This window comes from Primulina eburnea, chromosome 1 (genome assembly GCF_022965805.1).
Source record: "Primulina eburnea isolate SZY01 chromosome 1, ASM2296580v1, whole genome shotgun sequence".
Lineage (NCBI taxonomy): Eukaryota > Viridiplantae > Streptophyta > Magnoliopsida > Lamiales > Gesneriaceae > Primulina > Primulina eburnea.
In genome coordinates, this window is record NC_133101.1 from 54,292,178 (window position 1) to 54,318,874 (window position 26,697).

A 26,697-nucleotide genomic window follows, 5' to 3' on the forward strand; every position below is an offset into this window, starting at 1 on the left:
TGCTTATGCTTTAGGCCTTCTACTTTCTTGGGTTTTTGAAAATTCACACCATTTTTTAAATTATTTTCATGGAACCTCAAATTCATATCATAGAGGTTTGTTTTTAAGTTTTTTTTTTTTTTTTTTGTGTTGGAGAAGGTTGTAATGCATTGCGTGCTCTAATTTGACATTGAAAGTTTCAAGAAAAGATTATGACAAGCACTACGCCGCCTTTTGATGTTTTCGCTCGAATCTCGGTTAAACAGGTGATCGACCGAAATAGCTAATATTTAGTTCGATTTTTTTATTGGGTGAAAAAATAATCCAGTGTATTTGATTTAGACCGAATGCTCGCCTAGGAAGAAAAAGAAAACAGATTCATTCAGTCTAGAAAAGTTTTGCAAAAGCAAATGGCATAACATATCATAAGGTGAATTATCTAAAAAATCCGATTAGTCATTAGCTAACTTATTATTGGAACCATCTCTGATAATTCAAGCCTTTTGGATTCAACCTTGAAACCAGAAATACATTGTTATCGATTTATTATTCAAAAGATGGATCCAGATCCACATGCAAAAATTTACCACCGTTGGTTCAAAACCCAAGGGTAGTGTCGACAAGTGCGACAATCCATTTGTTTAACACATTCACAGTGATAGGCAAGCTAGGACTTCTCTTTTTCTGAGAAAAATGTATGAACATTTAACACGAGAATCGGAGTTCTAAAGCTGATGGACACGCCTGGCCTAGCTTATTCATTTTTCATATTTACATTTGGCAAATGATCCTGTTTGGTCGTTTTCCAATCAAAAAAAAAAAAAGAAAAGCAAGGTACCAAACATAAATTGAACACAAATGTCTTGACATACAAGAAAACAGGAGAAAAAGCGAAAATCACATCACAGTCGAGGCAGGGAACAAGGTAAATAGAGCAACAAAAACTTCTTGAAACTCCACATGGCAATGCATCAAACGCTACAGGTAAAAAAAAAGGACTTTTCAATACAAACATTAACACAGATAAGTTAATACCTCACTGTTTAATGATCAAATGTTTAATATCCATAACTAGCACCATATATTGAACCATACTCTCCAGTTGGAGCATGGCCAGCTTGACCTGCAGCATTTGATAGTGGAGAGCTGTAGACAGGACCATGAGACGAGTAAGAATTATAACCATGATTAGGTACTCCAGCAGGATTCTGTGCATTGGTTACGGCCTCAGCAATGGAATTCTACATCAAGAAAAATGTACAGATTATGCTGTCAATAATGATTATGACTTGAAAAAGTAGGACCTATAATCGTTGCCGACCGGGAAACCAAATAGATACTGGCTGAACAATCATATTTTATATAGGGAATAATCAGGTAATACCTGTATCAACTGTTGCGCTGCTTGGACTTGCGACGCAGACCCATTTATTTCAACTGTCATCTCACCAGGAGCACCCTTTGTTTCCTGGATTGCAATACTTGCACCACTAGCACGACGAATGTAACTGATATTTGCACCATTAAGACCAATAACAGCATCTGCATATGAGAGGGGAATTTGGGTGTTCTGAGTGACCTGCAGAACAAAGATAGTCAAAATTAAGCAAAAAAAAAACATTCCAGTAGTCACTCTTGACAACTAGAGAATTTTCCTTCTGTCAGATAATGATGTTTTGTATGAGTGGAATGTGTGTGTAGAACAGTTGGGACTGGAAAAAGTAAAAGGAAGTTGTGAGTGTTGTTGAGTCGAACAAAAGCAATTTCTCAATGACATTCACCTAATCCAATGATTTAATAATTGTGCTACAGAATTAACATCCCAATTTCTTCAACTTACACAAAAAGAATATTATTGGAAATCATAGATCACACTAGTAACTAGTTCATGATTGACTTGAGTAAATCTTCCTGCAGGTAATATGCCAAGCAGAAAAAAAACTGATTGCACGCCACTACATCTCCCACTTATGAGAACTTCAACATTCCAGCCTCCAGGACACATTAAGTTAGGAATCTAGATTTAAGCAGATACTACCTTTGCAATCACTGCTTGCTGGGGCTGAACATTATTTGAGTAAGCACCCTTCGTCATGTCCCTACCATAACTATGCGGGCCTGAGCGAGGCTGCTTCTCCATCTCCATTGGTGGATAGTAATCATCATATTGACGTGATTGCTGAGTCATAAATGGAGGGTTTGAACCATAACCATGTCCACCAGGATTCATAGGAAAAACTGGCGGAGGAGGTCCCCATGATTGGGATGGGGGCATGTTCCGGTTTGCTCGAGGATTTGGCATTTGCATCTGATCAAGTGAAGTAATGGCATAAATGAGTCAAGTTCGAACCGGGAAGGCATTGAACATGAGAACATGATTGAACATGAGACTTGCCTGCATTTCAAAGACTCCAACAACACTTCGATCAACTAAAAATTTCCGGAGATGTGTGGCAATTAATTCAACTGCCTTGTGCACACCTGAGGGTTCCCCCTGTATCTCAACTAAACTATCATCTGGTAGAGCAAACACAGGCAAGTTCTCTGCGTGTGATGTTCCATGAAGCAAAAAAATAAAATCAATCATTTAAAAAAATAAGCAATTTCTAATGGGTGAATTGTCAAACCTATGAAAAGCAAAGTTCATGAAAGCGCACATATGCTTCAACAGATTCGATATATATCGGGTGAAGAAAATGATTATATGGGTAAAACCAAGTATCAAAAAATGAAACGAAAAACTAAAAAATGTTGTTTCAAAATTTTAACAAGTTAATATAAGAGGTTGCAAGTTGCAACCAAATTTAAAATTTAAAAGTTGAACAATCTAAGAGTAGAAAAGTTTGCCATCTAGAGATCAATAAAATGCATATTGTTTTTTAGTTGTGGTGCACTTACTACACACATCCAGACGAGACTACAGAAGTATAGCAGTACACAAACACAAATAATTACCTCCTCCAAGGACTCGAATGTTACAGTTTGAATCATCTTGAACAGACTTTATAGTTGCACCCTGCTTGCCAATCAAGCTGCCAGCCTGACTTGCAGCCACGAGTAATCTTGTGCTAACAGTTCCACCCGATGGTGTGTTAGCTGGATCCGAATCTGAATCAATAACCAGTTTATGGATCTTTAGAAGCCCATCCAAGGCAGGTGGTATCGAAAGATCTGGCTCTTCCTTTGCTGAAACCATCACCTGATAAGGGGGGGAGACAAAATGATAGAAATTAGAATCAATGAATTAATCATTCTTAATAAATGCAAAACTTTCCAGAGACTGTGGTACAATAAGAAATGAGCAACATGATAAAATCAGTACTGTGGGTGATCTAAATATCATGGGGGACCGGGACAAACACAAATTGTCCAAGGAATGAAAATCATATGTTATTAAATTCAACTAGAAAATGAACACCAACATTATAAAACTGGCATAATATTTAACAAAAATTTTACAGGTCTAGGTAACACGAAGGTAATCTCTGCATAGATTAGCAAGCACAGATCAGATGCAGAAGTGTTGAACAAATCATGCCACAAGCACGCCCAACTTAATTTTATGAGGAAAATATGAGACGTGACAAGCTATAAACTAAGGTGATGTTAAGAAACATGACACAGCATTGTCATATAATATCAGGCTCTTTACCAAACTAATTGTGCATTATGCAGAACTAAAGTAAATCCCACAACATAATACTCATTACAAATTAATGCAACAATTGAAATCATATGTTCAACAGTACCGATATCATATGTTATCAATCAGATAGGTCAGTGGTAACTAAAAATAATAACATACACAAAATTAAAATAAATGAGTCAGGATTAACCATTATATGCCACAGTCTATTTCATATTCACAAGAGATGTATGTTCCATGGATTCGACTATTTTCTTCAAGTATAAGACATTTTAGAATTTAATCACTTACTTCCAAGGAGAATGAGGGTCCAAATTCCAATAAATTGGATATAAATCAAGTTTTAGAATTGTTTGTGTTTGTGATGTCTAATTTGTTTTTGAATTTTTTTACATATTACGAACTTAAGCTTCAAGTTATCTTTCCTCTACTAGTTGACATGGTAACTCTTCATTTCTTAAAATGTTTTTAAGATATCCAATGAATTATTAGGTAAAACATGTTTTGGTTACATTGGTGATGGTACTTTTTTCTGTTTAGAGTTTAAGACTTTTGGCTACAGACCAATCGACCAAGTTCTGAAGTTACCAGAGATAGAGCAATGCTTCTCGGAATAGATGACTTCACAAATCAATCTGACAGATTGAGTCAGAACATTTCAACACTTGCAATGCTCTTAGTCATCTCCGCAATGTGGATCTTTGATTCTTCAGGTTTGAAGGCCGGAAGACACTTGATATATAGAAATCTTGCTTAATTGACGAAACCTGCATGCATTCATTTTGGTCACCATAATAAAGATAATCTCTTGGTTTTTTTTTTTTTGGTTGTCATGTATATGCTTCATTTATTTTGATCTTTTGGGAAATATTCAACATTTAACTTGTTCCACAATTTCCAGTCTTCCAATGTTCCAATCATCTATTGAATTTAGTAAATTTTCTTCCCCCTGATTATCATACCGAGGATTATTACAAGTATTTTAAGTTTCTAACTCCCCAATTCATTAAGGATCCATAAAGATGTGCTCAGACTTAAATGTATGTAGAAAGAAGTTTCTGCCCTATAGTTGGATGTGATATTTGGCATTACTTTGTATATTAATCTAGACAAAAATAAATATTACATGTTGAAGGTAAAACAAATGGACAGAAACATCTATAAGCAACAGAAACATGTTCTCCAATGGAACGATAAATACATCTAAACTCATTCAATTGTTCAATACAGCAACCACTTGACAGTACAGGAACAAACTCAGAAGCAGAAAATGTGGTAGTCAGAGGACGGTTTTGCGTGCCCAAGCACATTGGGCCCACATAAGTTGCAGCAAAGCACAAGCAATAACATGCCAATGACTTCCTCAAATTACAACATTGGGAAGAAAAGACAATTCTAAGATTAGCACAAGCAGTTAAGAGAAATGGATAATCACCAGATCAACATCGATATAAATCATCATAAGGCACGAAATTTAGAAAATAAGGAAAGCAAAGCATGAGTGCATGACCATTTTTTCATAATTTTGTTAAGGGCAGCAATGACTCACAGTTCTCTCAGTCGTCCCAGGAGGACCATCAAGAATCTTAATTCGAGCTTTTGTTTCCTCACATATTTTCTTAATAAATTCTCCTTTACGTCCAATGATACCACCAACCCTTTGAACAGGAACTAACATCCTAAAAACATTCTCTCCAGGCCATCCTGGCCACTTCTTTTCCACTGCCACACTGGAATCACTTTCAGCTTCTTGTAATTCTTCTGAAATATTCAAATTCTCAGTCACATTATCCGCATCTGGCACATTATCTATGTCCTGTCTGTCAAAATTTTCCTCCGCCATTTACTGAAATGATAAATTTCAGACGCGCAATATCAAGGCAAATTCAGAATCAACCTTCACAACCAAAAAATTATTATTTTCTTACAAAATCATATCAAGATCATGAGCTACTAGATGAATGAGAAAATTAAAATATCCAACGACATCTATTTATAAAACCTCTGAATCAAAGAAAGCAACAGACAGGGTAGGCACTCTCCAAGTGAATTAACAAGCATATCAATGTTATGAAGTAAAAGTTAAGAAAGCCACCCCTACCCTCATTCCAATTTTCAAGACGCCAACAGCCACAAAATAGGGAAGTACATTAGTATATAACGCATTTAACAAAATTACAAGAAGAAACGTGCAAAACCTTCAAAAAAGAAATTTACCACAGCCTTCCCCATGAAATAATATCACCAATTAAATGTGAAACAGCCCTATTACAGTGAGCAAAGAGAAACAAATAAGTATTACCAAAAAATCAGAAGCACCATAGTATTTGAAAGAGGGGAACAATGTCGTGGCATGAAACATAGCTGAAAACAGGTGAGTTTTCAATCACTCCAAGAAAAACGATTTAAAAAAACATAAGATTTATCTAAAACGTTGAAAAGGAGAGATTATCTAAAGGGTTAACACATGCCAGAGAAGTTCAAACAAAAAAAAAACAATTAACCCAAAAAAAATAATCAAATCACAAACATACAAGAGACTTTGTACCATAAAGCCTTTCAAACCAACAAAAATTTAAACATGGAAGCGAATAACCAAACCTTAAAAGCTAAAACCCTAAACCCGTCAACAAGATACAAAAACCCAAGGCGAGAGGCAAAAATTAAAGAACTTCCAAGTCGTAAGTAAGATTAAACCAAAATACGTCAATCAAACAAGCAGTACGCATCCACTTACGAGCTCAAGGAGGAAAACGTGCGAGTGAGCGGGAGTCCGAATTGGGGAATATCGGAACGGGATTTTATATAGCGGCGCCCTCCGAAGTGTGCATAATTAGCTTTTCGTCCTTCTTATTTCGCATTTACATAATAATAATTGTAATTTCAGCCCACTTTTTTTAAAAACAAGTGTTATAAAATAATAATAATAATAATAATAATAATGATCTCTCGGTTCAAGCTTAATTTTGATTAAACAGTCACTTTTCACTTTCAATATTAATTCACAAATTTCATTTATGTATTTAATGAAAATAGTAAATATTGAATAAAAAATAATGAAGATTTTATTTGAAAACACGACTCCCTCACTCACTGATAACTCGTTCATTTTATTACAATAGAACTTTACAGATGTGTAGGAAACTATGAAATTTTATAATTCTACATATTGAATTTTTTTAAAATTTAATCTTAAATTCGTAATGTTTCTATTATTTTGTTTATTATTTGACTTAAATAACAAAATCCGTAGTGATAATTTAAAATATTTTTCATATTTAAACTCGTTCAATCTTTTAAACTTAGTAGTATTTTATTTTTCTTAAAAGTGAAAAAATTTCATTTGATTAGATGGCTTGACTCTACGCCCATAGACGATTGATTAAGCAACCATTTTTTAGAACACAAGATAATGAACATATTTTTATAAATATTAAATAAAGCAATCATGAATATAAATATGACATACTAATTAGAGTAGATCTCATGTGAGACCGTTTCACGAATCTTAATTTATTAGACGGGTCAACCCTACCCATATTCACAACAAAAAGTAATATTATTAGCATAAAAAAGTAATACTTTTTCATGGATAACCCAAATAAGAGATCAGTCTCACAAATATGATCCGTAAGACCGTCTCACACAAGTTTTTGCCTACTAATTGATAATAATAGCTTGTTTTATTATATTATTTTGTTGATTTATAGGAAACTATTAATTACTATAATTTTAATATTTTATGCTCTTTAGAACTTGAAATGTATTTGATAGGTAATGTCCAATTATATTTAATTTTTTGTGACTAATTTGGTGATAGTCCAATTAGTAATTGTATTAGTTGGTCAATTCAATGTTAAAGCCCAAATTGCTTGTAAAGGCCCAAGCCCAGTAGGTACTCTCGAAATTCCTATAAATAGGGGATGTCTCTCATTATTGAAGGTATGCTCTCATTTTTCCCCAAAAGCTCTTGAGTTCTCTGAGTTTTCTCTGAATTGTTTACTGACTTGAGCGTCGGAGTGTCTACGCCGGGAATCCTCCCGGCGCTTCTTGACGAGTGTTCGTGACGCAGGTGACACCCAGCGATTTACCGTGCATTGTCTACGTGGATCCGTTTACCAGTCAGGCGAGCTCCTTTACGGGCCAAGTGGACAAGTTTGCTAACCAGTCAGATCTCGCTTGTGCAGTCTACGCGACTCATTTATTTTAGCTGCATCAGTATTCATTTAATCTTAAATTTATGTTAATTCTATATTTTTATTATTGTTTGAATCAAAAGAATTAGAATTATAGTAAAAATAGAAAACATTTTCTTAAGCTTAAGCTTATACTAATCTCGAGTAAACTTGTAACTAGACATCTCCTTTTCGACGAGTTTTTTAGAACTTTTGAGTGATTGAAGCTAAACAGATAATGCCACAGTTTCTTTGATTTTTAAAGTTTTTCCAGCTTGCTCAAAAAATAATTCAATTGTTAAAATAATTTGATTAGATCAACAACATAGATTAAATGAAAATTTTGTGCTCGTACAATATAAAATATTTTTTGAAATTTAAATGTGTCTAGTTAGACAAACTCTGTCAACAACCAACAAATCAATATGTAATCAGACCTCCTGGTGTGCAATCGGATGAATCACATATGTATTATGGTGAAAGTTTTTCAAATAATGCAGGTTGGTAGAGAAGTCAAAACGAACAAATAGAACTGACAATCCAACACTACCAACCCGCCACTCGTCTGACCTTTTTTGCTAGTTGAAAAATTATATATAAAACTCATCTATTTTAGGTCCCAAGTAGATCAACAAGCCTAACTCAATTTGACATCTCTGTTGTAAGTCATGGATTATTGCATGCTACCAATATGACAATTATTGTTGGAAAGAAATGTTTAATTTGATTTTGCTTAGTGTATATCTTTCTATGTTTTCTATTTTATAAAAAATATGGACATCATAAAAACTTGTTAGCACGTTTGGTATGGCCAAATCTAAAAAAATGCCTTAATTTTCTTTTTAAAATTAGAACATGGATAAAAAAAAATGAGAAAGTATAACTATCTTTCACATTTTAAATCTGCTAAATTCACTCACTAAAAAAATAACTAGCTTCCATATTTTAAAAAATTTATTTTTATAGTAATATCCATATTAATTTATCTCATATAGATATTTATATTATTTACATGTGTGATGGTAGCTAGTAAGCTTCTTATTTAAGACTGGCATCAAAGCTTATCCCTTTTTACCTTAGTGGGAGGATAAAGACATCTCCTTTACTTGAGAATAAACACAACGTCAACCACCTTTTTCATTCTATGTCAACACCAACATAAACATTAAAGGAATTTCATTAGCCAAAATACAGGTAGTGGAAATTGATCAGCGAACAGAATCTCATTAGTATCCATGAAGTCGTAGCATATGCAAAGACCATTTATTTGTGTTAGCTATACGGCCATATTCCTTCATAAATGTGAACTGAAGGATGGTGGTGGAAGTGGATTCCATGGCATATACGAAACCAAATAAAAAAGAACTCCTCGCGTATATAAAAAGCCGGACGCCATTCAAAAATGCAACATATGCTGATCTGATCACACACAACACCGTGGTTTTCCACCTCTCTTTTCTTTCTCCGCTTTGTTGAATACTGTATAATTTTGTTGAAGGGAATGCCGGCTGGTGCGAAATCTTCCACTTTCGCGTAACATGGGAGATTTCGGACCAGGCTTCATTCCCCTCAACTGCGCTAAGTATGTGATAACCATCCTCAACAGAGAGGATGGATGTGATTCATATATGTATAGGTTGCCAAGTGAACCAAGAAGAGACGGGCGACTCAAAAATCATTTGGTGTTAGTCACCTCAAAACCACGAACAACCTGCATCTCAAAAGTACCGCAGATTAGCAGTATGCTGTATTATTTTCAGTACTAGTTTTGATAGAAAATTGAAGACGTATTTATTATTTTTGAATCACATGCAGTGTAAGAGAAATTATTACTTCAATGGCAAAAGCAGAATTCACAAAATGTGAGCATAAGAAAACAAACAAAGGACATGAATCATATGGCGTGTGTTCTCTACTCCCCAACTTTGAAATAAAGTCCAGAGGAACCACATGATTGATTACCACATCAAGTAAAATCATAGGTGGTCTATCAGAGACGGAAGAGGTTTGAATGTGTGTCATTCGCAATAAAGTCAAAAAAATTACTTGATCCGCTGGCATGCATAGAAAAAACTGGACAAACAACGATTGCAAAGAGAATAAATTGACGTCCAAGATAGCCACTGGATCTACTCATAGCAACTTGTGATGCAATATAGTGTTCCAAGTATTGCGAGATATTTAAAAAGAAACCAACCCCGTTGCTAAGTTCATAAGATATGGTTTACGCGTTTCTTGTGACCTTGTTGGTCTCATTAGCGTGATGATCAGCTGATACAATCTGTTCATTTAGCGCAAATTTAGGCCGTGATAGACAAGCAAATGAGTCGAGTTACTAAATGTGTTCCTTACCGATGCAACAGAAAAGTGTGAAAACCATATTGCCACATATTAGTAACTAAGTATACCATATTTATTAAATAAAGAGGCAGCAGCAGGAAATGAAGACTAATAAGGACCAACATAAGAGGATCAAGAAGTGTAGATGATGTAGAACCATGGCCATCATTATGTGAAACTGTGAAATATGGGTAGCGTACCTGCATTTGACCTTGAAACTTTTTGGGAAGGTCTATAAATTGAGGATTCAGGATGCAGCTTTTAGGAAGCTTCACAAACCCAAAAAATAAGTTACAAAATGGATCTTGTTACAATAGGTCAATAAGCTCAATTTTGGTTAAAGATTTTGAGTCAGTGGCTCATCCTTTTACATAAAGGATGATTTTTTCTTGTTTAATCAATGAGTACATTGCATTCTCCAATCTACGTTTTCCGGCATATCTTCAGTAGTGATCAAAAGGCATGGATGCAAAAGAACAACCTCTGTTAGTGCCCCTCGGATGGACGACACCACATGTCATGTACTGACTTAAAGTTCTCAGGAATTCGAATAATCGTTTCTTTCTTGAACCATAAAAGTAAAACAGTAGTTTCAATACTTGCTTTCCTTCAAAACTATTGACCATATTATCAATTTACCCCAAGGGAATAACTTGTACCAAGATCTTAACCACTTACACGGACTGCTAATTTCCTTCTCTATGCAAAGAACATGGAGTCAACATAAAGACATTTGTTACAAGAAACATGTACATGCAAACAAAGACTAACTTTTGATGCCATAATCTGTCAACCCCCGATGTTTTCATTTCCAGCCATCTTAATCCAGCTAACTTCACACGACAAACGGGGAAAACAATGAAAAAGTGCTTGAATTCTTGCACATTCCACGTACCAAAAATGAAAGAAAACAAAAGCACACAATCAAAGGACGATCTTTGCTACACAATACCGACTGATCAATACCAGGCAAATGGAAAACCAATTATATCCACCAACAAGATGTTAAAACAAGTGATCAGGTATGAAGCAGGTCTTTTACTAACTCACAGCAGGCTAAAAATGGGACAAACAAAGTACATAAAAACTTAACCAATTAGCCACTTAATACTAGGAACAAGTTTTGATACTTCCAACTGGTTACCTATCACCTTAGTTAAATATGAAATTTATCACAGATGTAAAACTCCATACTCCCATCCCGGAAATGAAACTTAAAAAGCAGAAAATAAAAGTTGAGATAAGAGGAGCCATCACTCACATAACTTTAATCAACACTTCAATTTCCTTGCCAACAGATGCTGCATCATTCTATTCGAACCGCCTGGAAAATGGACAGTTTTCCAGAGACATCACAGCCAATTAATAAATAACAAACTAGTAAGAAAGGAGACAGAAGCCGCAAATAAACATTCCGTGAAGAATGAAATGGAAGATAATACTACTATGATAAAATTAAAGATTGGAACGACTGAAATTTGAATGCACGGAAAGGATTTCGTTACAATTTTCCCATCTAATTTACAATACTATCCTTACAAACAAGCATATCATCTCAAAATATCCTATCATCACTTCTTGCCCTTCTTCGCAGGTGATTTCACAGTTTTCGGCTTTACAGTTTTCGCTGAAGCCTTCTTCACCGTAGTCTTCTTCACAGGAGCCGCCTTCTTTGCAGGCGGAGATTTCTTCGCAGCGGCCGTCACTGTTGTGGTTTTCTTTCCCGGACTCGACCTTGTAGTTCTCTTCGCAACCTTGGATGGAGGTTTCTTCTCAGTCTTCGGCTTCTCCGGCGCCTTTCTCTTGGCCGCTGCCTTCTTCGGAGGAGCAGCAGCCTTCGGCTTCGCTGCAGGTTTAGCCTTTGCAACCGGCTTTGCCTTCGCGGCCGGCTTGGATTTCGATGCGACGGTGGCCTTGGGCTTCGCAGGGGTAGCTTTAGCCGGTTTTGCTTTGGAAACGGTGACCTGTTTCTTCTTGGGGGCGGCGGCCTTGGGCTTTGGCTTGACAGCGGACGGCTTCTTCTGAGCCGGTTTTGGAGAACGAACCGGCGGCAGCTTAAAAGAACCCTTGACTTTCACAAGCTTACCATTCTCCACAAACTTCTTCAATTGAACGAGCAGTAGCCTCCTGAAATTAGGTGGCAGATTTTTCTGCTTCGCCTCGACAAACTTCGCAATCGCAGGCTGACTCGATCCAGTCCTGTCCTTCAGAGTCACGATAGCGTCTTTTACCATCTGCGCGCACAAAGATAATTACATCCCAATTCATTACAATAACCACCAAGATCCAAAACGAGAAAAACAAGTAACTTGATACCTCAAAATACGTAGGGTGCGTGGCTGTACCACGCTTTCTGGGTGCAGCCACTTTCTTCTTCTCCGACTCTTTGGCTGCAGCCACTTTCTTCTTCTTCGGCTCTTTTGCTGCAGCCTTCTTAGTTTTGGATCTGGCAGGCGGAGGGTCTTTCACATCCGTAGACTCCGCGACGACGTTTGACTCTGCCACCGGCTTAGCTTCGACCGGGACAACTGCTTCTTCTGGGGAGGCCATTCAGAATCTTGTCCCAGACTAGGGTTTGCACCAATTGAGAATTAGAATCGATCAGGAAATGGATATTAATCTGTGGAATTGATTGAATCCCTTCTCTGTGAACTGTGTTCCATGGCAGGAAATTTGGAGGCATTAAATAGTAAGGTTTCGGTGGCCAATATCCAGAAGACGAAAGCTAATTGGTTAATAGAGATTGACGCGGATTCAGGCCTACGAAAATTTTTAAATTTGGACCGTGGGATTGAATTTAATCTACGGTGGCGAATGTTGATGAGAAGGACTGGGATTGGGATGTAGAGCAAAGGATGTTGTTTAGGGGGATGAGGGTGTGTTTTTGGGCTTCATTGATCAGTAAATAAGTAGAGCTAGGGTTGACAGATTGAGGTGAGGTTTTTTGCTACATCAAGAGAATTTCTTAAGCTTTCTAACGAATTTTTGGTTAGTTGTTAATGGTTAGCGGTTCGTGAGATATCGCGCTCGGAAGCTGCAGTGGTCGGTGCAACGTTTTTCATAGAGCATGTCGTGGTTTTCCAACGCTATTCGAAAATGTACAAATTTTTATGCCGATTTCAACGTCACATCAGATACGAAACTAATGTAGGAGCGCATAGAATCAAGAATCACATAAAATCGTCGAGATTTGATCTGAAAATTATGGAATTAAAATGCGTCAAAGATGACCACTTTCAAAAATATTGTGTTGGATGGTGATATATTTCATGTAAGTTACATTCAACCGGAAATTTAGTTTGGTATTACGATAATCTCACCATGGATTGTTGTTTGTACATCATTTTATTGCTTACCATATACAATTATCGGTACGGTGAATCAAATACTTTATCACATTTTCCGTTTGTGGTACGATAATGTGTTTCTATGTGTCATGGATTAGTGTGTATTTTACACAACGTGCTAAATCATTAAACAAATCATAGATCATTAATCTCATTATGATTTCTTTTTAAAAAATAGAACCTTGTCCATAATATATTTGTATACTAACAATCCAAAATTTATTTAACGTTTGACTTGAACACCATAATACAAAGTATAATCACTTTCATTAATATGAAAATTGAATTGCACATAACATATATATATCCAAAGATTGTGACATTGATGGGCAGAAAAATTTATATTGGAATATTAAGTTGAAGTTGCCATCTGAACATATATATTGAGCTCAAATCTCAGTAGTTACTATATAATTAATTGATTACACAAGTTTAAACTACTATGGGGTCGTCCATATTCTTATCATGATCTTCTTTGTAGTGAAAGTCGGTTTTTTTTATATCATACCAAGTAAGATAATCTTGTTGTGATCATTTTGTTGTACTTTTAGGGCGTCGTTTCATTCATGGATAAGAAAATATAATATCTACAATATAGTTATGATAAATCAATATATATGGATAACATATTGATTTATAGTGTAGGTCTCTTGTGAGACGGCCTCACGAATTTTTATCTGTGAGATGAGTATCCTACCGATATTCACAATAAAAAATAAAACCCAAATAAGATATCTGTCTCAAAAAATATGATATTGTTAGATCGTCTCACACAACTTTTTGCCTGATTTATAACTCTAATCTTATGTAGAATTTGAATATGAATTTGGGTAAAACAAAATTATGTAATTACTTATACCAAAATGATGTTTTATCCTGCAATTGACATTATCCAGACGACACCTAGTGCTATATGACAAAATGTGTTATACATCCATTAATTGAGAGACTCTGCTTATATCCTATTGTTCCGCTTTACAAAACAAACTCAATGTGCTTGCTTAAAAAACTTATAATTATGCCGTGCTCAGTTAAGGAAACATTATTTCATTTGGAAATAAATAAATATATAGAGAGTAAGGATCCATAGGCTCTTATTTTCAACATATCAATAGATACACATTGATAAATATTAATATAATTGTATAATGGAATCCACATATTCTCATAATTATATGATATTATTTATTTTGAGTTTAAACTCTAGTACATTTTTTTTAACTTTACTCAAAATGTCTCGTACCAATATAGATATATTTTCATCACTCGAGAACGAAACACATTGATATCAGACATCATTTCATCAGAGATGATGTGCTGAAAAAAGACATCAAGCTAGAATATGTCTACCGATCAACAGGCTGCCGATATTTTCATCTAATCATTACCGGAGGTTAAGTTGTTTAGCACATAAAGAAGTGTCGGTTAGACATAATTATGACATATACAAACCAAAAATATCATAAAGCCTTGTGCAATCCTCCAAATATATACATATAATATCTGGAATAGGACAACACTACGCAATACATAAATACAATTGAGCTCACTCTCAAGAGCTCTGGTATTTCCTGATGATTCCTCTCGAACACCTGAGGTAGAGCGACTTATACTACCTATCATGTCCACATACAAAAGATACAGTAGCCCCCTCTCGTGGGTCAGAAACTCAGTACGAGACATCAGAAAACCACAATATATGACATAAAAATGCAATGATGTCATGCATGAATGCAATGAATGAATATGTGCAAGATATCATGATGTCAAGAGTCAAATGATCGGTATTAACAATCACACATAATATGCTCGAGCTGGTCTACGACTCAGCCGACCGTGCTTGGGATATGGCATAACCTCGAAGCCAACAACTACCTAAGCAAGACCGAATCAAGGTAGCCAAACATCTCCATGACACAATATCATATCATTATATAACGGATCTCAAGCGGAAAATAACTGGATCTCGATAACATATAAGCTCAATATGATATGTTCAGTGATATTGATGTGTATAACTAAAATTGAAATGTAAGTGGACAAAATAAACATGTTATTTTATTTTGCACATCAATTACCAACTGATAATAATCATGTCAGCATATAATATCATATAAATTAACAAATAGCAAATAAATCATACATATGATCATCAGATACCTCTGTCAAATATCTTTGACTGGTCTCTAAGTACTTCAATCAATTTACCAGTAATTTAAATCCTCAACAAAATTCTGGAAATGTCAACTCAGGCAAATCACCTTAATAATATTTTAAATTATCTTATTATCATATAAAAATTCAACAACCGTTTAAATTCATTAAAAGTTCAATTTCAACTATTTAGGAAACTTAAATTCCTAAAATTTCAATATTTGATTAAAATACCTAAAATAAATTATTTCTTTTTTAATTCGTCGTAAATATTCCATTTAGCTTTAAATGATGCTAAACTAATATTCAATCGATTATTTTTTTTTAAAATTCACAAAACTTAAATTTTATCTCAAAATTAATAATATTAAAATTAAATATTTTATTATCTCGAATTATTGCGATAAATTCCAATAATTGTCAAACGATCATAATTTTTCAATTGATCAGAATATTAACTCAATTATAGATTTTAAGTTTGCTTGATTATATCTCTAAATCACACAATTCCGGAACTTATAACAATAACAATATTTAACTCAAAATCGAATTAGTTATGAAAGAGTAAATTCTACCCTTGGGCAGCTTTGAAACTTTCCAAAACAAGGCTGAAAAGTAAGCCTAAATAATAAGCTCGTCAGCAAACCAGTGAAATCTTCTTATTTCAAAGTTGCTCATCCTTTAAATCAAGAATTTGTATATGATATTCAACATAGCTAAGAAAATGTCCAACTCCACATTATTGGGTCTCAGAACATGAGTGGATCTGGCTCATACTTCCACAACATATATACATGAAACACATCATCTATAGTAGACATACTCTGCGGAAAGTACAATCCATAAGCCAATAAGCCGATCTTCTCAACAATAGTATATGATTCAATGTATTGTGGATCCAACTTCCCTTTTCACCCAAATCGCATCATGTCATGGAACAGTGACACTTTCAAGAAAACTTCATCGCCAACTTGAAATTCCAAAGGCCTATATATTTTACCTATGTAGCTATCTTGAAGATCTTGAGATGCTTTCATTCTTTTCCTAATCAAATTAATCTTTTCATTCATTTCTTCAACAAACTCCGGTTGTAACGTTGTTTTTTCTCCAATCGCATTTCAACATACGGGCGATCGACACTTTCTACCATAGAAAGCTCGAATGGTGTCATCCATTAGTTGTTTAAAAACTGTTATTGTAGGAGAATTCAACAAATGGTAAAGATTCTTTCTAGTTTCCACCAAAATCCATGATCACTGATCATAACATATTTTCCAAAGTTTGTATATTTTTCTCTGTCTAACAATCTGTTTGGGGATGATAAGTTGTACTCATTGCGAATCTAGCACACAAAGTATTCTGAAGACTACTCCAAAACTTGGAACCAAATCTAGGATCTCGATCAGATAGAATAGTCATGGAACTCCATGCAACCGAACATCATTATACACACATAATCGTGTCATTTTATTACAAATATAAGTACGATCGTATGCGATAAAGTGTCTAATTTGGAAAATCTGTCGACTTATCACCTAGATAGCATTACAACCCCTGTTTGACCTGGAAAAGTGAGTAAGTCCATTTCAGTCTGTTCTCAGTTCCATTGTGGTATTTCTAAATTCTATAACATACCCCCAAGTTTCATCCTCTCGACTTTAACCTACTGGCATATCAAACATCTCGCTACAAATTCACAAATATCTCTCTTAATCGCATCCCACTAGAAATATGGTTTCAGTATGTTGTACATTCTATGACTACCAGGATGAACACTATGACGGCTGCAATCTGCCTGTTGAAGCAATGCTTCTCTCGATCCTATGGCGTTTGGTACCACTAACATGTTATTCATTTGTAAACAACCATATGACGAGATATTGTATTTATCTTGGTTACCAAACAAAACCAAGTCTTTTGATTTCTGAACCTGTGGATCAGTCTTTTGAGCTTTGTTGATATTCAAAATAATCTTCGACTCAAATTGCGAAGCATAAACAAAAAAAATGATTGTCTTTTGACTGAAAAATCAATCCAGAAATACATAATTCATTATAATTTTGCAAGACGTGGATAAAATCTTGATATTTTCGGCATAATGCATCTGCAACTTGATTCATTATTTCTCGCTGATATTGTATTTCAAATTCGAAATCTTTCACTATATCTAACAACTGTCTATGTCTCATATTCAGTTGTGATTGAGTAAACAGAAATGTCAAACTCTTATGATCTGAGTAAATAATAAAATGCTCACCATATAAATAATGTTGGCAATATTTTAAAGCAAAAAGATTGCCTGAAAGTACAAGATCATGAACATGATATCAGATTCATGTGTTTTTAATTTCCTTGAAGCATAGGCAATGACTTTTCATGCTGCATTAAAGCATATCTCAAACCTCTTAATGATGCATTGGTATAAACCAAAAATCCACTTGATCCACATGGTAATGCCAACACTGGTGGTATTGTCAACTTCTCTTTCAATTTCAAAAAAACTCTTTTTGCATTCATCTGACCAAATGAATCTTGCATCTTTCTTGGTCAGTTGGGTAATAGGCCGGACAATCTGTGAAAATACTTCAATGAATCGTCTATAATACCCGACCAATCCAATAAAACTTCAAATCTCCGGTACATTGGTTGGTCTGACCCAATTCAATACTGCTTCAGCTTTACCTAGATCTACATAGATTCCTTGGGCTGATATCACCTATAGATATTCCTTTGAATGATATCATGTGACCAAAAAATATCACATTATCCATCTAGAATTCACATTTTAACAATTTAGCATACAACTGAGAATCTCCAAGTGTTTGAAGAACAATCGTAAATGCTCCTTATGTTCGGTTTCAAATACATCTGTGTATCATAAATAAAGACAATCACAAACTTATCCAAAAAAAATTTGAACACTCTATTCATCATAGCCATAAACACTGTTGGTATATTTGTTAAACCATACGACATTAGTAGAAATTCATAATGCTCATATCTTGTTCTAAAAGTTGCCTTCAGAACATCTTTTTCTCTAACCCGATGTTGATGGTATCCTTATCGAATATTAATATTTGAATAAACATAGTTTCTTTGAAGCTGATAAAAAGTCATCAATTCTAGGCAGATGGTGTTTATTTTTTATAGTGACTGGATGGAGCTGTCTATAATCAATACACATTCTCATGGAATCATATTTCTTCTTTACGAACAATACATGTGCTCCCCAGGGTGACACATTAGGGTTTGTGATACGAATCCTCGTACGAATGAAAGGCAAGCACGAACATAGAAATCGCACCCTCAATTCAATAACAAACAAGGAACGATTATTTTGTCCCGATCTTTTGAAACAAGTAATGATTTTGTGATATTCACCTCTAAGCGATTATAACTTAGCAACAAAAATCAACGATAAAACAATTGAATTTCAAATGAACCTTCAAAGAACTTGTTTTGACAATCAGTGCGAAGAACAATCGACAAACGCCACAAAGATGCAATCTTTGATAAGTTTGATTTTGATAAACATAAAGCACAAGCCTTGCAAATTGAGAGAAATCTCAAGAATTTTGATATATCATTCAATATTTCGTTCATAGTCTTTACAAGACTTAAATAACCATAAAAATACAAGAAAAGATATGTGAAAAGGTTTAACAAAAGTAGAGAACAATTTTGACACGGAAATGCGCCAAAGCACCGCGGGTGCGCTTGTGATGGACCGCGGGTGCGGTGTGGGTTCGTAAAAAAAAAATAAAAAAAAATTGTTTTTTTTAGCAGGACCGCGGGTGCGGCCCTCTTTTGAGCGCGGGTGCGCTAGGCCTTCAGCAATTGGACCGCGGGTGCGGTCTCTGTTTTAGCGCGGGTGCGCTGGTCCTTCGGCAATTGCACTTGAATAGCATTCCAAAGGCCTCCAATATTATTCCCATGATTCCCAACCTCCTCTAATTTAGACATCCAACTTGTAGGACTTCCTTGATAGCTCATCATGAGTCCTTGAAGTGCATTTTTAAGCTTCTTGCTTCTTCCCCTTGTTATAGGTCCTTCGGGCAACTCCAAAGACTCCCATGTTTTCTTTGGTGCTTGATCAACCAAGTTTGCATCATTCTCCCCTTCTTGAAAAGGATTTTTCCTCAAATCTTGATCATATCCTACATTGAACAACGAAAGATCACTAACATTAAAAGTAGAACTGACATTGTACTCACCTGGCAGATCAATTTCGAATTTCATTGGAGTCAAATGGAGTAATCTATGATATGAATCATACTCTTTCAATCAAAGAGCTTTTTGGTAGTAGTCGTGACCAACAGCCATCGATCCACGGTATGATTTGGCTTCCCACAATGAATATGCATTGTCGTTGATCCTTTCAATTACTTGAAATGGTCCATCACCCCTAGGTAAAAGCTTTGAACGTCGCTTCTCTGGAAATCTTCCTTCCTTAAGTGCAACCACACCCAATCTCCCTTTTCAAAAACCATCTTTTTCCTTCCCTTGTTGGCTTGCTTCGTGTATTGTAAATTCTTCTTCTCGATGTTATCCTTGACCTTCTCATGCAAACTTCTAACGAATTCAGCTTTCTTCTTGCCATCCATATTCAACCTTTCACTCACAGTAAAGACATCAAATCCAACGGAGTCAAAGGATTAAAACCATATACAATTTCAAATGGTGAATAATTCGTAGTAGAATGCACACTACGATTATAAGCAAACTCAACAAATGATAAACAATCCTCCCAATTCTTTAAGTTCTTTTTAAGAATAGCACGCAAAAGTGTTCCTAAAGTTCTATTGACAACTTCAGTTTGCCCATCCGTTTGAGGATGACATGTAGTAGAAAACAACAATTTTGTGCCAAGTTTAGCCCATAACATTTTCCAAAAATAACTCAAGAATTTAACATCACGGTCCGAAACAATAGTCCTAGGCATGCCATGCAACCTAAAGACTTCTTTAAAGAATAGATCCGCAATGTGAGATGCATCATCAGTTTTGTGACAAGCAATAAAATGAGTCATCTTAGAAAATCTATCCACAACAACAAATATAGACTCCCTCCCCTTTTTGTCCTTGGCAACCCCAAAACAAAGTCCATAGAAATATCAACCCAAGGTTCACTAGGGACGGGAAGTGGTGTATACAAGCCATGTGGTTGTGTTTTAGATTTAGCTTGTCTACAAGTAATGCACTTATCACAAACACGCTCAACGTCACGTTTCATGTGTGGCCAATAGAAATGTTCATGCAATGCACTTAAAGTTTTAGCCACACCAAAATGCCCCATTAAGCCACCCACATGTGCCTCCCTAACAAGTAATTCACGAATGGACGATCTAGGGACGCACAACCTATCTTCTTTAAACAAGAAACCATGATGCAAATAAAATTTGTCATGTGGACCATGCATACATGTTTCAAATACATTCTTAAAATCCTCATCTAGCACATATAATTCCTTCACATGCTCAAACCCCAAAACTTTAGACTCCAAAGTAGAGATTAGTACATACCTTCGTGATAGTGCGTCAGCCACTATATTTTCCTTACCTTGTTTGTACTTGATGATGTAGGAAAATGTACCTATGAATGCAACCCACTTGGCATGCCGCTTGTTCAACTTCTGCTGCCCCTTAAGGTGCTTAAGAGACTCATGATCCGTATGAATCACAAACTCTTTAGGCCTCAAATAGTGTTGCCACACCTCCAAAGTCCTCACAAGCGCGTACAACTCCTTGTCATACGTTGGATAGTTCAGTGCTGCTCTATTGAGCTTCTCACTAAAGTATGCCACCGGCCGTCCTCCTTGTATCAAAACACCACCAATACCTACACCTGAAGCATCACATTCAATTTCAAAAGTATTAGAAAAATCAGGCAAAACAAGTAAAGGCGCATTTATTAATTTTTGTTTAATAATATTAAAAGACTTCTCTTGCTCCTCGCCCCAATGGAATGGAACGTGCTTCTTAATCACCGCCGTCATCGGTGCCGCCAGTGTGCTAAAATCTTTTACAAACCTCCTATAGAAGCTTGCAAGGCCATGAAAGCTTCGAACTTGACTAACATTAGCAGGCGTTGGCCAATCTCGAATAGCACTTACCTTGTCCTCATCCACTTGTATCCCCTGTGAACTAACCACAAAACCAAGAAAGACAAGTTTGCTTGTACAAAAATCACATTTCTTAAGATTAGCATATAAATGTTCATCCCTAAGTGTTATCAGTACAAGTCTTAAATGCTCAACATGCTCTTCTAAATCTTTGCTATACACAAGAATATCATCAAAATAAACCACAACAAATTTCCCTATGTAAGCACGCAAGACATGATTCATCAACCTCATAAAGGTACTAGAACGTTAGTTAAGCCAAAAGCATGACCATCCACTCATATAACCCGTACTTGGTTTTAAAAGCCGTTTTCCACTCATCACCTTCCCTCATCCTAATTGGTGATAACCACTTTTCAAGTCAATCTTGCTAAAAATACAAGCACCATGCAATTCATCTAACATATCATCTAGTCTAGGTATGGGATGCCTATACTTGATGGTTATGTTATTAATAGCCCTACAATCCACACACATACGCCATGAGCCATCTTTCTTAGGAACTAGCAAAACAGGTACAACACAAGGAGACATAGACTCATGCACAAAACCCCTATCTAACAACTCACTTACCTGTAGTTGTAGCTCCTTAGTCTCCTCCGGATTGCTTCTGTAAGCTGGACGATTTGGCAATACACTTCCGGGTACCAAATCAATTTTGTGCCCAATCCCCCTCAATGGTGGTAATCCTTGAGGTAGCTCCTCCGGAAATATATCTTCAAACTCCTGCAAAAGGGAAACAACAATGCTCAGAAGATTTCCGGCTATATCACTTGTGTTAAAGAGAATCTCTTTGTAAAGAATCAACACAAGTGTATCATGTGTGTGCAACAATTGTTTCATGTCACTCTTTTGGACCATATATATTTTCTTTTTGGTCTCTTTCCTCACATTTTTTTTTCCTCATTTTTCTTTTGTATGGCTATCTCAATTTTTTTATCACTTTTGTTTTTAGCCATTTCATTTTTCTTTTCAAAGGCCATCTCACTTTTTAATTCACTCTTTTTTTCGGCCTCATCTCTCTTATTTTTTTTCAGTTGGTCCTCCAACACTTGCTTTGGGGACAAATGAAGTAAAACAATGGGTTCTTTCTTGAGTACAAAAGAATATTTATTTCTAAACCCATAATGTGTCACTTGCCTATCATATTGCCATGGTCTTCCTAACAAAATATGACAAGCATGCATTGGCACCACATCACATAACACCTCATCAATATACTTCCCAATCGAAAACGCAACCAAAACTTGTTTGTTCACCTTCACTTCGGCACAGTCATTCAACCACTGTAGCCTATATGGTTGAGGATGTTTTAAATTAGGCAAGCTCAATTTTTCAACCATCTCAAGACTAGCAACATTGGTACAACTTCCTCCATCTATAATAATGTTGCAAACTTTGCTACTGACAAAACATCTAGTATGGAACAAGTTTTCCCGCTGATTCGTCTCCTCTTCTTTGACTTGGGCACTCATGATACGCCTAGTCACTAATGCCTCACCCACAACTGCTTCATATCCCTCATCAGGATCCTCTAATGCAGACATCTCATCTTCATCCTCTCCATCATCTCCCTCACTACGAGATTCATACTCCCCATAATTATTCAACACCATCACCCTTTTGTTGGGACATTGGCTAGCAATATGTCCAACTCCTTGACACCTAAAACATTTAATATCTTTAGAACGATTAATAGGAGTTTCAGGTTTACCTTGCACTCCCTGCTTAGGCGCCTCCTGTTTAATGTCAACTTTGGGCTTGACCACTACCTTGCTTTCTTCACGTTTAACAACATTGGAACGCCAAGGTGTTGATGTATTCCCAGCTTGTGTAGTACGACCAACTCCTCTCCTCTTGAGTTGTTGCTCCACTTGGTCTTGAATTTCCCTGTTCAAACCACATAGAAAACGAGCCATAGTAGCCTCTCTATCCTCATCTATGTTTGCTCTCATCATGACTACTTCCAATTCTTTATAGTAGTCCTCAACACTCTTCACACCTTGTTTCAAAGTTTGTAACTTCTTAAACATTTCTCTATAATAGTGATTTGGTACAAACCTCTTCCTCATTATGCTTTTCATTTCCGCCCAAGTTTCTATAGGCCTCTCATTGCATCTTCTCTTAGTGGTCACTAATTGATCCCACCAAATAAGTGCATAATCAACAAATTCAACAACGGCCAACCTAACCTTCTTTTGTTCGGAATAATGGTGACAATCAAACACGAATTCAACTCGCTTTTCCCATTCTAAATAAGCCTCTGGATCCGATTTACCATGGAACGACGAAATTTTCATCTTAATGCTACCTATGTTATTATCTTCCTTATTCCCATCATCGTACCTACCACGTAAGGCTTCTCTTCTTCCCCTACCTAACCCTCTACCTCTTCCGCTTCTTTCCCAATTCTCGTTTTGGCTCTCCTCTTCTCCTTCCAAATCATAATCATTCTCTTCTTCATCCAATCTACCCAAACCTTTAGGCTTAGATTTATTTTCACTCGTACTAACTTCAAGCCTATCCAACCTCTCATATAAAGGATCCAACTCGGTCCTCAACATTCTACTAAAATGCCCAAATAACGCCTCCATTGAACCTTAGATAACCCCTGGTTCGAACTCTCTCCTACTTCCCTCTCCATTTTAATTTCAGATTTTGTACCTGCAATAAAATGTTGTAGAAATAAAAGATTTTTCTCACCCAAATTCTCACGATCACTCCAAAGAAATAACACTCGCACTCAAATGTTTTTCACTCGAATTTTGATAGTTCTCTCAAAGGTGTGCTCAATCTTTATATTTTCTTTTTATCAAACTAACAAGATTCAACTTGTGAACACTTGCAACTGTCTCACTTGGATTGCACAAAAACAAGAACGACAGAATAATCACAGAACAAATTTTTTTTTCGAAAATTCTGGATTATCAAATAACAAAGGATGATAGAAAATAACACAGATCTTGAAATAGAACAAAGGATAACACAAATCTGATATCAAAAACGAAATGATATGCTTTTCTTTTGGTAGATATGACAATAGAAACAAAAAGATACCACAGATCTGATAACAGAACGGATATTTATATTTTTATTTGATTTTTAGACAGATCTGAAAATGAAGAACAAGATACTTACTTGATTTCAATGAGCCAAAGCTCTGATACCAAATGATTCGAATCCTCGTACGAATGAAAGGCAATCACGAATATAGAAATCGCACCCTCAATTCAATAACAAACAATGAACGATTATTTTGTCCCGATCTTTTGAAACAAGTAATGATTTTGTGATATTCAACTCTAAGCGATTATAACTTAGCAACAAAAATCAACGATAAAAAATTGAATTTCAAACGAACCTTCAAAGAACTTGTTTTGACAATCCGTGCGAAGAACAATCAACAAACGCCACAAAGATGCAATCTTTGATAAATCTTTGATAAGTTTGATTTTGATAAACACAAAGCACAAGCCTTGCAAATTGAGAGAAATCTCAAGAACTTTGATATATCATTCAATATTTCGTTCATAGTCTCTACAAGACTTAAATAACCATAAAAATACAAGAAAAGATGTGTGAAAAGGTTTAACAAAAGTAGAGAACAATTTTGACATGGAAATGCGCCAAAGCACCGCGGGTGCGCTTGTGATGGACCGCGGGTGCGGTGTGGTTTCGTAAAAAAAAATAAAAAAAATTGTTTTTTTAGCATGACCGCGGGTGCGGCCCTGTTTTGAGCGCGGGTGCGCTAGACCTTCGGCAACTGGACCGCGGGTGCTGTCTCTGTTTTAGCGCGGGTGCGCTGGTCCTTCGGCAATTGCACTTGAATAACATTCCAAAGACCTCCAATATTATTCTCATGATTCCCAACCTCCTCTAATTTAGACATCCAACTTGTAGGACTTCCTTGATAGCTCATCATGAGTCCTTGAAGTGCATCTTTAAACTTCTTGCTTCTTCCCCTTGTTATAGGTCCTTCGGGCAACTCCAACGACTCTCATGTTTTCTTTGGTGCTTGATCAACCAAGTTTGCATCAGTTTGTATAACCTTTTTTGAGTATGTCTTGTAACTGCTCTTTCAATTCTTCCAGTTCTGCTAGAGCCATTCAGTACGGCGGTCTAGAGATCAACTTAGTATGCATCATCAATTCGATGTTGAAATCAATTTCTCGCTTTGGTGGAAAGCCTGGTATCTACTTAGGAAATACATAACAGAATTCGCTGAGACTAACAGTATCTTTGCCTGTGAGCCTCGACCATAAAAATTCCATTTGTTACCATAGTATGGCATAAATCATATTACACCATGAAAACAATCTATAGTGGCTCGGTAACTTGACAATGTGCCCATAGCAATGATACAATCAAAAGAATTCATCGACAATACAATCAAATTTGTGATCATAATTCTATCATCGAAATGCAACATACAATCTAACATCATTTGCCCAAATGGAATAAATCGACCAGCTAGCGTAGAAATATATAAAGTTTCATGAAATGGTGTAGTTCAAAGTTCATATTCATTAACATTATTTGATGCAATTAATGAATGAGATGTTACAGTATCAAATAAAAATTGTGCAGTATGATCGTAAATAAGACAAGTACCTGCGATCATAGCAGCCTCTCTAGCCCGGTTCTTAGTCAAATCATATACTCGGACCTGTTGGGGAACTTGAAAATACTATGACATATTACCCATGACCTAAGTGTAACTAGACTGATGGTATGACGGTGAAGGAGTAAAGGGTCGCTGAGATGAGCCACCTGAAAAACGGCCTCTGGCATAAGTAAACTATTGTGACTGCAGCTGTCCCTGCTCATGGCTCAGACAAGCTATGGCATAATGCATTGGATGACCACAATTGTGACATGATCCTTGTACTCCACTACAGCCCCCACATCGATCATAGAAAATCACGGGGTACTGAAC

At 36.0% G+C, this 26,697-nt stretch overlaps 2 protein-coding genes across 3 annotated transcripts; both read right to left on the reverse strand.

Moving 5' to 3' along the window:
- Positions 1-805: 805 nt before the first annotated feature.
- On the reverse strand, positions 806-6,469 carry LOC140831471 (flowering locus K homology domain-like). Of its 2 annotated transcripts, none has more exons than XM_073195228.1 (7): positions 6,363-6,469; positions 5,175-5,471; positions 2,935-3,178; positions 2,375-2,523; positions 2,018-2,287; positions 1,364-1,558; positions 806-1,220 (listed from the first exon to the last, which is right to left on the reverse strand). In XM_073195228.1, exons 2-7 carry the CDS (start codon positions 5,466-5,468, stop codon positions 1,038-1,040), a joined length of 1,335 nt encoding a protein of 444 aa, XP_073051329.1. In that variant the 5' UTR covers positions 5,469-5,471; positions 6,363-6,469; the 3' UTR covers positions 806-1,037. The 2 variants fall into 2 exon arrangements, with proteins under 2 accessions (XP_073051329.1, XP_073051332.1); XM_073195231.1 differs by lacking the exon at positions 6,363-6,469 and adding an exon at positions 5,843-5,863.
- Positions 6,470-11,564: 5,095 nt separating this feature from the next.
- Positions 11,565-12,801, reverse strand: LOC140831480 (uncharacterized). The gene is made up of 2 exons (XM_073195236.1): positions 12,457-12,801; positions 11,565-12,374 (listed from the first exon to the last, which is right to left on the reverse strand). The coding sequence occupies exons 1-2, from the start codon at positions 12,688-12,690 to the stop codon at positions 11,712-11,714; spliced, it is 897 nt and encodes a 298-aa protein (XP_073051337.1). The 5' UTR covers positions 12,691-12,801; the 3' UTR covers positions 11,565-11,711.
- Between the last annotated feature and the right edge of the window lie 13,896 nt (positions 12,802-26,697).

Bases quoted from the DNA above. Each gene is read 5' to 3' on its own strand.
- LOC140831471 (XM_073195228.1), bottom strand. From the start codon at position 5,468: ATGGCGGAGGAAAATTTTGACAGACAGGACATAGATAATGTGCCAGAT. The intron at 3,179-5,174 runs GTGAGTCATTGC...CCCCCTTATCAG, and splicing joins CTGGGACGACTGAGAGAACT to GTGATGGTTTCAGCAAAGGA. The intron at 2,288-2,374 runs GCAAGTCTCATG...TCACTTGATCAG, and splicing joins TTGGAGTCTTTGAAATGCAG to ATGCAAATGCCAAATCCTCG.
- LOC140831480 (XM_073195236.1), bottom strand. From the start codon at position 12,690: ATGGCCTCCCCAGAAGAAGCAGTTGTCCCGGTCGAAGCTAAGCCGGTG. The intron at 12,375-12,456 runs GTATCAAGTTAC...TTGTGCGCGCAG, and splicing joins CGCACCCTACGTATTTTGAG to ATGGTAAAAGACGCTATCGT.